This window comes from Phocoena sinus, chromosome 1, assembly GCF_008692025.1.
Source record: "Phocoena sinus isolate mPhoSin1 chromosome 1, mPhoSin1.pri, whole genome shotgun sequence".
Taxonomy (NCBI): Eukaryota; Metazoa; Chordata; class Mammalia; order Artiodactyla; family Phocoenidae; genus Phocoena; species Phocoena sinus.
In genome coordinates this window covers 84,658,299-84,673,148 of record NC_045763.1, presented here as the reverse complement: position 1 = coordinate 84,673,148, position 14,850 = coordinate 84,658,299, and the positions used below count along the sequence as shown (strand labels likewise).

Below are 14,850 nucleotides of genomic sequence, written 5' to 3'. Positions count from 1 at the left end.
CTGAAAAACAAAAGAATGAGTTAGACCAGTGTTCTGTATCTGCACGGATGGGCAATCATATACTTGGCCATATCATTTTGGGGAATTTAATCCTTAAAGTTTTCCCTGTTGAACTAAAATATCTTGGTGGGGGGGTGGGTAGATTTCAAAGTCGGTTTTTAATCAGAAAAGTGTAAATTGGAGAAAGAAGACCTAGTTAGCTTCCTACCACCATCAGAAGTATTTTCTTTGAAGTACATACCAAATATGTTAAAGTGCTACTGTGTTTTTATGTTTTATTTGGAGAAGAATGAGGATACACTTAATTATAAAACTGTAGAAGTGCTTGTTAAACTTCAGTGCCTGGCCGGACTAAGGAGTGCTTCGCATGCTCTGTTTAAAAGCAAAAGGGCCTATGTTTTAGGGTAATAAAATGAAAGAAAATTGTTAAAATGTCACTTGACCCAGACAACAGAAAGAGATGAGAGACTTCATTCAGCTGTTAAAATATGCCTGTCTACACAGGATAAGGCAAATCAGCAACAACTGTGTTGCAAAAGCTGTTGGAAACAGCTGCCTGCTATTTCCAGATAGCAGTATGGGGGCTCTAATGAGGGTGTGACATTTCTCAACATTGTGTGCTGTGGTTAATAAAGGGCCTCAGAATCGCAGATCTGTCATACTGGCGCTGAAGGTGATTGGTCTACACTGGAGTGGGTGTCCCCTAAAATACAACGGGTATGACATGATGCTTGGGGATGCAAAAATGCCTTAGAAAAAGAGCAACTGTGAAATCTCCAGACCATCCAAAAGGCCAGACCAAGCCATTAGCACCAAAGGAGACTTGCACTGCTACTCCACCCAGACCCTCCTACCCTGGGTCATTTGCTTAGTGATAATTGCTCAGTTTCACTTCTTTCCAGGGAGAAGGTTTCAATAAGGGAGGTGGGGTCAACCTCAGAAAATACAGCCCAAATCTCACTCTCGGACATTGGGGTCATGTGGCCCTCCGGAAGAGAAAATAAGCTGGGAACCAGCCTCCTTTATGTGTGAGTCTTCAACGCTTTTGAGATTGTGAGGATGGAGTCTAAAACAGGAAATGAGATGTTTACTTACCAAAAACTCTTGGTCCATAAAGTAGGGCTTTTCTGATGTTCCATCATTTGTTTCCAGATCAACAGCAAAACACAGGAAAAGTGCATCCAGCACAGTTTCAAACATAGATAAAAAACTATGGGCTACTAAGTAGGCAAAAAAAGCAACCAATAGTAGTGGGATTGCCCACACCTGGAGCACACGGTGGTAGTTAAATGCCATCAGTCCTCCAAAAACTGTGAAACACACCACTAGCACCTGTCCAGAACAAGAGTTTGTTGAAAATGTTTATAAGTTGGTTGGTTAGGATATTTCAGAAAAGACGTCAGGTATAAGCAATAGTTTTCATGTATGTGCATGTGTGGGAGTGTATGTGCCTTACCGTAAAGAGTGCTTGTCAGAAAATTGGGTACAATGAAATAGGAAGAAGAAAAATGAAAAGCTATGATACCAAAAGAAAACCCAGCTAATTTGGAGGATGAGAAGAGTATATATACTTTCATTTTATCTGTGCCCAGTTTTTGTATTTATGCAGATGTAATGGTACCTCACAAAATTTTTAGTGTTTTTTTCACTAAATGCTACAAAAAGCATCTTCATTAAAAAATTTTTTTTTATAAATGCTATTTTTTTATTAATTTTTATTAATTTTTGCGGTACGCGGGCCTCTCACTGCTGTGGCCTCTCCCGTTGCGGAGCACAGCCTCCAGACGCGCAGGCTCAGCGGCCATGGCTTACGGGCCCAGCCGCTCTGCGGCATATGGGATCTTCCTGGACCAGGGCACGAACCCGCGTCCCCTGCATCGGCAGGTGGACTCTCAACCACTGCGCCACCAGGGAAGCCCTATAAATGCTATTTTTAAAAACAACAGCACCACAACCCACTGAGTGGATGTACTGTAGTTTAATATGTGAGTACTTTTACCCTGGGGATTAAAGTGGATGGGCTTTCCAATGCTGGTGTAGGGAGCTAATAGGATAATAGGCTTTTGCTATATGTAATTATTATATTTCCAGGAATATGATTACAGGCCATGATGTACCTAACTGTTAAACAGACAAATTGGAGCCCCTCTGGAGCCCGCACTGCACTTGGATATCCATAAAGATGGACGCAAATGTCTGCATGCCACTTCATTCAAAAAAAAAAAAAAACAAATCAGCAATTATGCGTTCCTTTTGGGAAATATAGGAAAATGAATTACTGCCTAAAATAAAATATAAGTCTGTTATAGAAGAGTAGCTCCTGCTCACCGCAACTAGAGAAAGCCCGCACGCAGCAAGGAAGACCCACTGCAGCCATAAATAAATAAATTTATAAAAAAAGAAAAAATGAAACCTCCTTCCAAAAATTCTGGGAAGTAGTTACAAAAAAAAAATTCTGGGAAGTAGATACAAAATATATCATCCACAATCCGACCAAGCTAACGTGAACAATACCACTTAGATACAACTACAACTTAGATTATTAGGCTGTTTTGAAAGGCATAATCAGTTTGTTCTTCTAGAGCTACTGTCCCATGAAAAGTCTCTGGGGCCCAGCTGTGCCTTAAAATATATGTGCAATTAACACACACCTGTGAAGTCCATGCATGTTCTAACTTGTTACTGACAGCAAACCATGACAGTAACGCACCAGAGATATACACTAAATGCCACAGAAACACAAAATGCTAACAAGGAGCCCCATATTTGGCACTGGCACAACTGGAGCCTGATATCTTGTTCATTTTAGGGCACCACGAATGTCCCTGGCATTCGTGTCCTATGCGGAGGACTGGCTGGAAGAAGCGAGGATGTCTAGCTTAGAAGAGGGAAGATGTGGAGGGAGGGTCAGGACATCTGTGGTCAAGAATTTGAAGGGCAGTCAACTGGAAATAGGACCAAACAGGTGTGTAGAATTAAGCCCAGTGGGTGACATGGAAAGAGACATGCTAGCACAGTATAAAGAATCTTCAACTTGAGGCATGGTCAAGTAGGGGCTGCAGCACCACTTTCATCGGTCTTTTAGGGATTCTTCCCTGTAACCCAGAAAGGGGATGTGTTATCTTTAGTTCACAGATAGGAAAAATGAGGTTTTCACAAGACTACATACAACTCCTTGGAAAAAGATGACAGCAGAAATGTAACTGGCTCCATTTGGGACAGTAACCATTCTACCTTTATATTTATGGATTCAATGCTCTTAAATCATCAGGTTGTAATACTATTTCCAAATATTTTTATGACAAACAACCCCTATAAAACATTCATTTTCTGAGGTTAGTAGCATTTTCATTTTAGATATGAGAAAGCAGTATTCAGAATGGTAGAAAGAAATGATCATAGCTAAGAGTAAGACTAGGATTCGAATCCTAGCTCTACCTATTGTGGGATCCTGGACAAGTTATTAAACCTTAGTTTCCTCATCTGCGAAACAGGGTTACTTCACAGGATTGAGGATTAAATGAGAGGATGAGGCATAGCATCTACCACAGAGTAAGCACTCGGGAAACAATAGTTCTCCTTCACGGTCTTGTTGTATGGCTTCATTTTTGGATCCCAAGTTCCTTTATTATTTTAGTGAAGACATCTCACCTTTCCTAGAAAAATTACGAAGTCTCCAAAGCAGTTAACAGATGTAAAATGACTTGAATTCTTGGATAAGAGTTTGAGTGCATCTTTTGCTGATGTACAAAAATCTGTCCCATTAATGGCAGTTGTAGTGTATGCATTCTGAAACAAAAGGCAGTAGTGAAAAAGATGATGAGTCTGACGGTTGTAAAGACAATATCAATGCCAATGCAGAATATTTTCAAAATAGAGAAAAATAGTTACTATTAACCCACTATCTCTGCCCGTAACAGGTCATTTCATCTTCAAAGTCCCTTCCGGTCTCTGGAATATATACACATATATTTTCATATAATTGTAATAAATGGAAAAGATAAATAAGTATTTCTGGTCAGTGTGGTGGATTGAGCATCACCGCTACAAACACACGGAAATGATGCGTAGAGCGTAACTATCTTAATGCACAGCAGAGTTTGAGGGGAGAAAAGAAGTTTAGGTGCTAGAAACAAAGCAGACCCTAGCTAATGGTGAGCGCTGAACCCGAAGACTCAATGGGCAGGGAATCAGTAAAGGCTTTAGGAGTGAGCGGCTGGGGATTTAACTCCTTGGGGCTAAGAAACAATGCTCAGGCCCATGCCAGGAAACTGAGCTGTCTGCATAAATACAGAATTTATATTCAAACTCAACAGCCATTCCAGGAAAGTGGTATAGAAATGCAACATCTGCCTAGGACCATTGAAATTACTAGGGTCTGGCCATAGGCAGAGCAAAACCACATCCCCCCAGGCCAGGGAATGGTGGAGGCCCACAGACAACCATCCTTGAAGAAGATGAAGAAGCCTTCACAGGAAAAATGTGCAGGTGACTGAAGGAAATGAACAGCACGTCAGACTAAATCTGCACCTTGAGAACAATCTGAAATAAAGCACTGAAGGAAGCACGTTTACGATGTCAAGGAGACAATAGAAGGAAGAGTGACCATAAAGAATGAACAGCACGGTGTAAAAGATGAAGAGGCAGTGTAGAAAACAAACGGAACAGAAATTCTAGAAGTGAAAAGATATACAATTTAAATGGTTCAGTATCATTGTTATATATCGGACTTATTTTCCTTTATATAGAAAATAAGCATTTTCATGTTGCTCCATGGCTTATTTATAATTTTAATTTTTAATAAATACATATTTTATCAGGGTGTGTGTGTGTGTGTGTAGCTAGGGCATATTTAGACTATTTCAAATATTTGGCTATTATAAATAACTATGCAATGAACATCTTAATTTCCTCATTTTGGATAATTTCTTAAGGATAAATTTCCAGAAATGAGATTATTAAGTCAAAGAGGACAAGTGGGTATATGTGTTCATATAAGAAGATTTCTTTGGTAATTTTTCCAATACACCTTTTCCTTATAACTATATGATAATTTCAAAACCATCTATTTCTTACCTTTCCCTTGAAATCTTTAAAATGCTACTTGCACTGCAGTTTACAATTTATAACTTCCCTGGGAAAATACACTGGAATGCTACCTGCTTGGGTTTTGCCTTGCCTTTTGGCTTAAAGGATGAAAGTTTTATCTCATGATATAAAAGTAATCCTTTCATACACTCATTCAAAAACATTGTAAAGAAACCAATTTGGAGTCTACTGCAGTAATTTAGCCCCAGTGATGCAGGTCTTAAGCAAGGTGAGTTACAGAGGAGAAGGAGACTAAGGCCGTGGAATTAACTGACCCTCTCTTGGTAACCCCCTCTTCCCCAAGGCCAACTAGAGAGGAATATTTGGCTCTTAAAGATGAAAGGCTGGTATTCACCTCCCCACACAGGGTATCCTGCTTGCCTCAGAGGGGATATTCTCAGTCAGATGTCAGATGAGGTCCCTGCAGAAATGCCTTAATGGGGCTTCCCTGGTGGCGCAGTGGTTGAGAGTCCGCCTGCCGATGTCAGGGGACACGGGTTTGTGCCCCGGTCCGGGAGGATCCCACATGCCGTGGAGCGGCTGAGCCCGTGAGCCATGGCCGCTGAGCCTGCGCGTCCGGAGCCTGTACTCCGCAACAGGAGAGGCCACAGCAGTGAGAGGCCCGCGTACCACAAGAAAGAAAAAAAAAGAAATGCCTTAATGGTATTCCACAAGAAGTTTTGATTTCTGACTTATGTAGAATGCATGTGAAATTGCTTTTAATATCCCAAACTGGCTGTTGGTGGACTTAAGTCTTGAGTGGGGACGTGGAAACTCATTGCTCATAATTTGATCAAGCATTTTTGATCATCTAAGGTTCTCAGAGCCCTGACTACCAGCTCATCATCCTGAAGACACATGTGCAGGGTGGGTAGGTACAGACTGGAAACCAAGGTCAAAGGCATTGCCCCAGGTGCTCTGGAAAATCAGGGAACTTTTGTTTTTTCATTCTAACTTTATGGACATGACACTAGCAACTTTAATTAGAACAAAAGGCTACTTAAAAGCATGGTGGTTAAGGTAAGCACAGGCCCTGTAGCCAGTCTCTGGGTTCCAATCCTAGTTCTTTTTTTTTTTTTTTTTTGGCTGCATTGGGTCTTTGTTGCTGTGCGCAGGCTTTCTCTAGTTGCGGTGAGCAGGGGCTCTTCGTTGTGATACGTGGGCTTCTTATTGTCGTGCCTTCTCTTGTTGTGGAGCACGGGCTCTAGGTGCGTGGGCTTCAGTAGTTGCAGCACGTGGGCTCAGTAGTTGTGGCTCGCAGGCTCTAAAGCGCAGGCTCAGTATTTGTGGCGCACAGGCTTACTTGCTCTGGCATGTGGGATCTTCCTGGACCAGGGCTCGAACCCATGTCCCCTGCATTGGCAGACGGATTCTTAACCACTGCGCCACCAGGGAAGTCCCTCAAATCCTACTTCTTACCACCAACTGCCTGTCGGTCTTGGGCAAATGATTTAACCCCTCTCAGATCGATGTCCTGATCTGCAAAGTGAGTTATAGCACCTACTGCAAAGGGTTGTTGGGAGGATTAAAGAACAGATTCCCTATAAAGCATTTAGCAAAGCGCAGGCACATAGAAAGCATGTAATAAAGGGTGGCTATTTTCCTCCAGACCTCACCAATGATGAACTCATTTACTACTGGGAAACACAGAGGCCATTCTTTAAGTGCGGAGGAGGTGCGGAAAGGACCCGTGGTTTCTTCATCTGTAGACTTTAATCCCTCACATTCTCAGGGACCCAGGAGGGGCAGGACCTGCTTCCCAGACCACGTCCCAGGCCCCCACGTGGTCTTGCTCCACAGCGATACCCCATGCCGCTCAGCCTCTTTCTTTGCATTCGGGCTCTGTCCCCAGCCCCCCACGGCCCCACTTCTGCCCTCTGAACTGAGGTTCTTGGTGTTCTTCCTGATTCAGGCTGGGAACAGAGTTTCTGCGGGACTTCCTTTACCTACAGATCGTAACCTCATAGTCAGTTTAGCACAACTGCTTATAAGCAATAAAAATAGATTTTGCTCCCTGGCTAAAATGATTAAAGGTTAAAATAGTACTTTCCCATGCATGTGTTGACTCCACAGATCTTGGGGGCCCATAACCATTTGTCTTTTCTTTAATGTATCATGCCCAGTGAAAGACGGCATTAAAACCACTCTGACAGGGAAATTATATATACGCCTTCCTGCAGCTACTACACCACTAGTATTTGACCACAGGTTCAACCCTGATTGCCGCAGAGAGACCTAGAATTAATGTCTGAATGAAGAACTGGAGGAGGGAAGAATTGCTCATGACACAGGATATGGATCGCGAATTTCTGCAGTTTCAGCATTAGCTAATTTATACTTATTCTGAGGAGAAGTGCTTCCTTGCCAGGCAGCTGGAAGATGGACTGCAGTAAATGTTCAGTGTTGTAAGTCCTAGCTCGGAGCATTTGCATTTGCCTGGCATGACAGAACGCTAAGGCAATCTGCAGACCCTCACAATAGGTGGAAAGGATAGATATAAGGAACAGGGAACACGTTTTGTTGGTTGTGAAGGTTAATCAGGAGATCCTGAAGCAAGAAAAAAGGAGGTAGAGGTACCAGGCTTTTATTACCAGACAAAATTCAGTGTGTCTCTTTAGCATCACCAAGCAAGTGGACACGTCTGTGCCTGAGACTGAACCCCTGAAAACACAAAATCGATACAGGGAAGGATTCCCCGCTTGACTATGGAAGCACCTCAACACCAGGTTGCATTCTCATTCCTTTGCCTGGGACTGAGGACTCCCTGCACGTACAGGTGGCTTTGCTTTCAGATTCGCATGGACTGTCCACCAAGGTCTGTCACAAGCTGCAGGGGAGGGTGGGTGGAGGTCTTGTGTGGCTGGGAGGATTCCTGAACAATGAACTACAACTCAAGCTCAGGTGAGACAGCAATGTGGAGTGGAAGCCCAGCCTGGGGTGAGGGAGAGGAGAGAGCATGGGGGAGTGGAGGGGGTAGAAGACGTCACATCAGTGGCATTAGGCCGGGCCCCTGCAGGGAACGTGGGGAGGATGGGGCCAAGGCAGCAGCAGAAGGCAGTGGACTGAGACTCAGGGGTCGAGCAGAGAATTGTGGTGGGACTCCTCCAGACCCAGATCTCGGCAGGGCTGAAACGCCATGCTGTGGAGCAAGGGGAGTGACAGGAAGGTTCAGCCTGTGCTTCTGGAAGCTCTCCCAGGCTGCCCTGTGAAGGTTCAGGGCAGATAGCTCATTACTGTCTAACGCTGAGCTACAAAGCCCTGCACCTCCCAAAGCTCATTCTCACCAAAGCCCTTGGGGAGCCCCCCAAGCACGTCCACTGTGCCTCCTGGGCTCTGCTTGAGTTGCACATAAATGCCCTGTGACCACTCAAACATTGAGTGCGTTGGTGTCATTAGCAGTCATAAGCCAGGGGCCAGGCCCAAAGAAAATGAGCTCCTCTGTGGGGAGAAAATAAGAGTACTAGGAATTGTGGGACTTCCCTGGTGGCGCAGTGGTTAAGAATCCACCTGCCAATGCAGGGAACACAGGTTCGATGGCTGGTCCGGGAAGATCCCCCATGTCACGGAGCAACTAAGCCCGTGCGCCACAACTACTGAGCCTGTGCTCTAGAGCCCACGAGCCACAGGTACTGAGCCACGTGCCACAACTACTGAAGCCCACACGCCTAGAGCCCGTGCTCCACAAGAGAAGCCACCACAATGAGAAGCCCGCGCACCACAACGAAGAGTAGCCCCCCGCTCACCACAACTAGAGAAAACCCGCTTGCAGCAACAAAGACCCAACGCAGCCAAAAATAAAATAGTAAATTAAAAAAAAAAGAGTACTAGGAATTGTAACTCTTTCCAGGTGCTCTGCTCCCTTCCACCCCACTTCAAGAGATGCCTTAGTGATATGTCCCGAATGGCTTGCCACAGACCTGGCAGTAGCTTCCTAATTTGTCCCTGTGGCCTTTTTTTCACTTTCACTATCAGTAGGCAGGTGTGCAACTTCTGTGTGTGAATAAATAATAATAGTAACTAATAATGGCAAGAATCACGGAGTGCAGACTATGTGCTGGGCCCTATTCTATATCCCCCTGAATGCATTTAGTCCTCTTAACAACCACAACTAGACCATGAGGTAGCTGCAGAGACTAGGGTGCAGAGAGGTTGGGTAGCACACCCCCGGCACACGCATGCGACGGAAGTTGCATCACTTACAAGAAATGGACCTCTGACTCATTCAGGCCCATCAGGAAAACATTTACTTTGAGCTGTACTCTGTGCTTTTCCTTCCAAAAGGTTCAAAATAATAAAGTGGTGCTCTTAGGAGACGTGTCATTAAAAAGAGCCAAGGATGCGGTAGGATGGTTTAGTAGAAAGAGGCTGGGTTCCAATCACGTTGCCTCCAAAGACTGGCTGAATGGCTTCCACTAGGTAATGTCACTTCGCACTTATACGAGCCCTCAGGTTCTAGCTAAAGATGCTACACGTCTCTGCGGTACTTCAAAGTGGACTAGGCACCCTCCTACTTAATCTGCTCCACCACAACTCAGTGAAATAACCACCATGGGTATATTATTCCTATTTGACAGAAAATTCTAATCTTTGAAGAGAAATGAAAGAGATTTAAGTGTACTTTTAGGTAACAGAAAAGTTGGATTACCTCTTTACTTTGAGCGTTGTCCAAGAATGTTAATTGCAGCTTTTACACAGAAAGAACATTTTTCCTCCTTAACTCAAGCCGGAAGCCAGCCCAGTCTACCCTGTGTCCTTCATCAGCGAAGGGCAGCCATTCGTCCTCCCACGAAACTGAAGCGGGCCTTTCTTTTGGTGGCAGAACTGTGAACCCGAGCTTCTGCTGACTCTTCAAAAAGGTAAACAAGAGTTTCCCTCCGTACAGGAGGGAAGGCATTTGCCAAAAGCCATGCCGTGAAGAGCCAGCTTTATTTCTGGAATGGCTTCCTAACAAAATTCTGATATTTATTAACTCAAAGTAAAACAGGAACTACGAAAACAAACCTGAGAAACTGGATGATGAATAAATAACACTGGTATTCATCCTTTCCTCAGAACCAAAAGTAATACAGTGAAATCTGAGCCCAGAGTGATCCCCGTACATCCAAGGGTCTTTTCTGGTAAAACCTGCAGGAACCATCACAAGCTAGTTTCATCTCAGCCCTGTTTTTATCACAAACACATGCTGAGGGAGGTGGAGCACAGCCTCCAGACCTGGCGCTCGCTGCTTGGATCAGTCCAAGAGCTCACTGCTCACCAGTTGCAAAAGTCCGGCGAGACGGCGAGTGGGGGAATCTGCCGGCCCCTCGGGGTTGGGACCAGGTGGGGTGGAGGCACTGTAAAGCCGGGTGCTCGGCAGTGCTGTCCTGTTGGCTCCTTTTAAATGTATTTCCTTTTTGCTTATTTTTTAGAGTAATGGCTTTAGCATTTTCATGCTCATCATTAAAGAAAATCAAGCAACATAGAGACAAAGAAGAAAGCAAGAAAATCGCTCTGATCCCACCCCTCAGAAATAACCACTGCTCACATCACATGGACCTCACCCCAATGTTTCCCTGCAAAGATACACAGAAGGGAGGCAGACAGAGGGAGGAAGTATGGGCAGGCAAGCAACAGTTATAAAAATGGAAACAAAAAGTACAGTTTAAGTAAAAGCACGAATGTGAATTTGACTTCAGCAAAAGAAACTGAAACTGAAGGAATATTTGAATGTCAGACAAATGTATCTTCACACACAAGACCTAGGTTCCTAAAGAAAACTTTCTAAAATTATTATGAAAAACATTAAGAGGTTAGAGTGCTTATTTTGGTGTTTTTTTTTTTTTTAACACTGTGGCTTAAGTTTCAGCAGCATGGATGGTGAAAGATGAGTTGTCTTACGCTTTCTCCCGCGTCCCGAATTTAGCGCATTTCGTTATTATTCTGACTTTGTCAGGCTTTGAACATCTACAGCCTCTTCTGTGGTGACGGCTTTAGTTACTTAATGGAGTGTACCCAGCACAGCTACTGTGCCTGCCGCCTTACATTCCTGCTCTGTGCCAGCTGCTCTGACGCTCTCCTGCAGGACGTGGCGGCGGGGTGGGATTCCTTGGCCAAGACGCCCTCCCTGTGAGGCTCGTGCTCATTGAATGGCTACAGGAAGATGCTGTGGCAAACCAAGAATGGCCTCCAAATAATACTTCTTCATGCAAAGCCAAATTCAATTCACCGGTACATTTGTTCCTTCAGTAGAATGTTAGGATTAAAAGGCTACCCCAGACGTCACCCAGGAAAACCCTCTCATTTTACTGATGAGGAAACGGAAGTCTCAACAGTCTAAGTGACCAGACAGAGGTAACCAAGATGGACATGAATCAGATATTCACAGCCACGCCCCTTCCTCCCCCAAATCCAGAAAAAGCCAAGGAGGCCACAGCATTTTGCTGAACTTGGCCATCATTGATGTGCTAGCAGAGTTCTGCCCTCCCAGTGAAAACCCAACAGGACAAGGATGTGATGCTTAGTGATGAGCAGGTCCTGGATACGGGGCTGCACAGCAAGTGCCGCCTGCCTCCCCACAGGCCCACAGAGGGCTCTCCCTGCGTCAACCTCACCCGACCTGGGTATAATCAGCGGAGGAAATGAGAGAGGCGAAGGGAGGCCTGGGCGTCCACAAGGCAAAATTAAAGTTGCAGCCTGTGAAACAGAAAATGCAGGGGATGGGAAATGCTCGTACTGTATTTCGATCTTAGGCTTTATTAGAAAGAAGACTAAATGGACGGGCTGTCCCCTGTGAGTGAAGACCATTGGCTTCCTCTCCTCCTTACTCTTACTCTTGACAAGGAACTGCGGGCAGCACAATGAAGCCATTAAGGCTACAGACCTGGCGTCATATGGATCCCCACAGAGCAGCTAGCATTCTAGATAAGCTCTTCAGCCTCTGGGCCTCAGCTTCCTCATTTGTACAGTGGGGGTAATACCCACTTAACACACAGAGTCCTTGAGAGGACGAACTCAGACCGCATATGTAAAATGTGTACCAGGGTTCCTGGCAGACCCGCAAAACTCAATAAATGGCTATGTTATTTACAGACCTGAGAAGGTTGGTTCTTTAGTTAAGAGAAGTATCTCTCATTGGAAGCTCAGCCCGCGGAAACGGCAAGAGGGAGACGGAGGGCAGAAATGGGAATGTTTACGTATATTGCACATCCGGGGGAATAACTTTTGAAGTCAGGTGTGTGTCCCTCCATGAACACACTGTTGATGGGTGTGGGGCTGGCGAAGCAACAGCCGACCTGTTAGGCTGCACGAGAAAGGCCTGCTGACAGAGAGCCTGGTAGTCGACTGAAAGGTCGCAGGCTGCTGGGAGTAATTACTGCTTTGTGCATGGCTTAGCTCAGCATGCAATGAAAACTCTTATAAGAAAAAGCATTTATTTAAAGACACTGGCTGGAACAACAGAACTCTTCTTTCTGAAGCTCCATAGACTATCAGCCCTTCCACTCTGGCCTTCTCTAACCACTGGCACTTCTGCTTGGAAAGCAGCTTTTCTTGCAGTCAGTCTTAGGTGTTGTTAGGGCAGCTCCAACAAGAAAGGGCAGCTCTTTGAGCTCGTATTTCCTTTTTCTTTATTGTCTCCCTGCTACTCTTAGCAGATGCTCCAGGCTCTGTGAAGGCAGCATGAAGCAGGGCTGGGCTGAGAAAGTAGGGGCTCATCCTTCCATCCACAGACGCGTATGGAGGGTGTGCCTCTACTAAGCTCAGGGCTGGGCACAGGCCGCTGAGCCAGACCGACAGGCTTGTGTTCTTGGATCTCAGGAAGTTTCTTTGTTGCCGCCTTGATGGAGGCAAGACGTGGGCATGGCCAGCAGGCCCAGAGGGCCCTTCTCACCCCCACTGAGATTCATCCTCATGAAGTCATCTGGCCTCAGCTGTCTCACTGCTTGGATGAATGCAAGTCTAGCAAATGCTTCTCTCTGCCTCACCCCTATGCCAGCTGAGGCCTTCTATAAAAGGCAAAAGGAGGGGGAAGATGAAACCATTTGAAGAGCATCGAAGACTGGATCCACTTGCTGAAACTTTTAGGAACTTTCTAGTCCTGCCTAGATAAGAATGCTAACTGAGCCAAAATTCTTAGTCACTTCCTCTCCTATTTTTCACAGACCTCGTTTCTGAAATGTCTATAGAGATGAGACTCTAAACGGAAGGAGGACTGTCCAGCTATCCCCAGTGTGTGTGTGATCGTTCACTTTGCTATCCTGACTTCTGTTTTGCTTCCCTCATGTATTTCCTCCTTTCTTGCCTTTCTGCCCACCTCATTCCCGCAGGACTCGGAGGCCCTGTGCTCATTCCCCCAGGTGATGGGAGGGAGCTGGGGTGGGGGGCAGGAGAAGACACCCAGTCTGCAACTCTTACTGGCTTTTGATTTCTAAAATCTTAACCTCTTCAGGCCCTTCCTACCAGTGGAGAAGGTGAAGGAAGGGGTTTCCCAACATGACCCGAGTCTGGGAGCAACAGGTGTGTGTGCAGGTCTTCCTCCACCCCTGGATTAGAAAATGAGACTCCCCTGCACTGGGGAAAGAAGCGGGGGAAGAGATCTGTGGGTCCTGACCAGGCGTCCAGCTCTGCTTTTTTTTTAAGCAGAACATGGAACAGTGGCAAGACTCTAAAGGCGAGTGCCCGCTCCTAGGGTCTGAGTTTGCCAGGAGTGAGGGGGTTCCAGAGACATGGGGGGCTTTCACTGCTAAAACCAGAACAGTCCCAGACAAAGCAGGAGGGTTGGTTACCCTACCACTAGCACATCTAGGCAGACAGGGCCATAGGTGGCCTTCCAAAAGACTCCTGCTTCCCAAGCAGAGCTTGAAGGAGCCATGAAGATGGGAAGATGGATGTCTCAAGGGCAACCTGTGTGTACTAATGCCTGGGGCTACCTGACACCTCATATAACCCCATGGGGGGACAGCCCAAGAATAATGGATTAAACTTTCTGCCAGTCCAGTGGAATGGGAGTTCACAGACAGAAATTAGGTTGAGAGACATGATATAGTATTTCTTGCACATCTGAGATTGAGGATGAGTCTCACATCTGTGTGGAAGTCGGTCAGAGATGAGACTCAGGCAGTGGCAGCACAGAGCACTGTCAGACTCTAGCTTTGAGCAGAACATGGAATCCGTAGCCACTGCACCAAAGTGGCTTTTATTCCCTTGACCACTGTGACTCACACCGCCTTCCTTTTTTTTAAAAACATTTTTATGAACGCATTCTCTAGTCTCTGGCCAACAATCACTACCTTCTCCCAACAAGTCTAAGACAAAGACAATTGGGGAGCAACAGCTGAGGACCGTATTCACAGTGTCTTGCTTAGAAGGGTATGGAAGGGGATGAAGCATGGGCTTCAGAGGTGGCCACTGTGACAATGACTCTGTTCCAGAAGCAGATGCAGATAAATGACATGAAGAAACCTGCTCTCCATCACGAGGAAGATTAGATTTGGGGTAGGAGCTATTTAATGGTTTAATTTCATTTCCCACACTAAATGAATTTGGGAAATGTCGAAACTAATCTACAGTCTTTCCATTTCTTAAGCACTTAGGGTAATGTTGAGAACTTGGATTGTGAAAGTTCTATCTTCCATTTGAACCAGCCCCCCACCCGGCCCCCACCCTGGCTGCCATCACAGATGATGGGCCAGCGTCGGTGGTAAGCATGGCGTCCACAGCGGACACTAGGCTGTGGATGAGAAGAACACAGGAGAAGCCAATGGGCAGCTGCCTCAGCCCCACGTG

At 45.6% G+C, this 14,850-nt stretch overlaps 1 protein-coding gene across 6 annotated transcripts in view; it reads right to left on the bottom strand.

Annotated features, from left to right (window-relative positions):
• The window catches only part of SLC44A3 (solute carrier family 44 member 3), a 93,183-nt gene that overhangs the window by 11,168 nt on the left and 67,165 nt on the right, over positions 1 to 14,850 (bottom strand). For 5 of the 6 annotated variants that reach the window (XM_032611481.1, XM_032611399.1, XM_032611554.1 and 2 more), the window contains 2 exons: positions 3,652 to 3,789; positions 1,096 to 1,332 (listed from right to left, as the gene is read on the bottom strand). In XM_032611481.1, coding sequence (XP_032467372.1) covers positions 1,096 to 1,332; positions 3,652 to 3,789 — 375 coding nt within the window. The remainder of the gene's footprint in view (positions 1 to 1,095; positions 1,333 to 3,651; positions 3,790 to 14,850) is intronic. The other variant, XM_032611618.1, reaches the window with a different exon arrangement.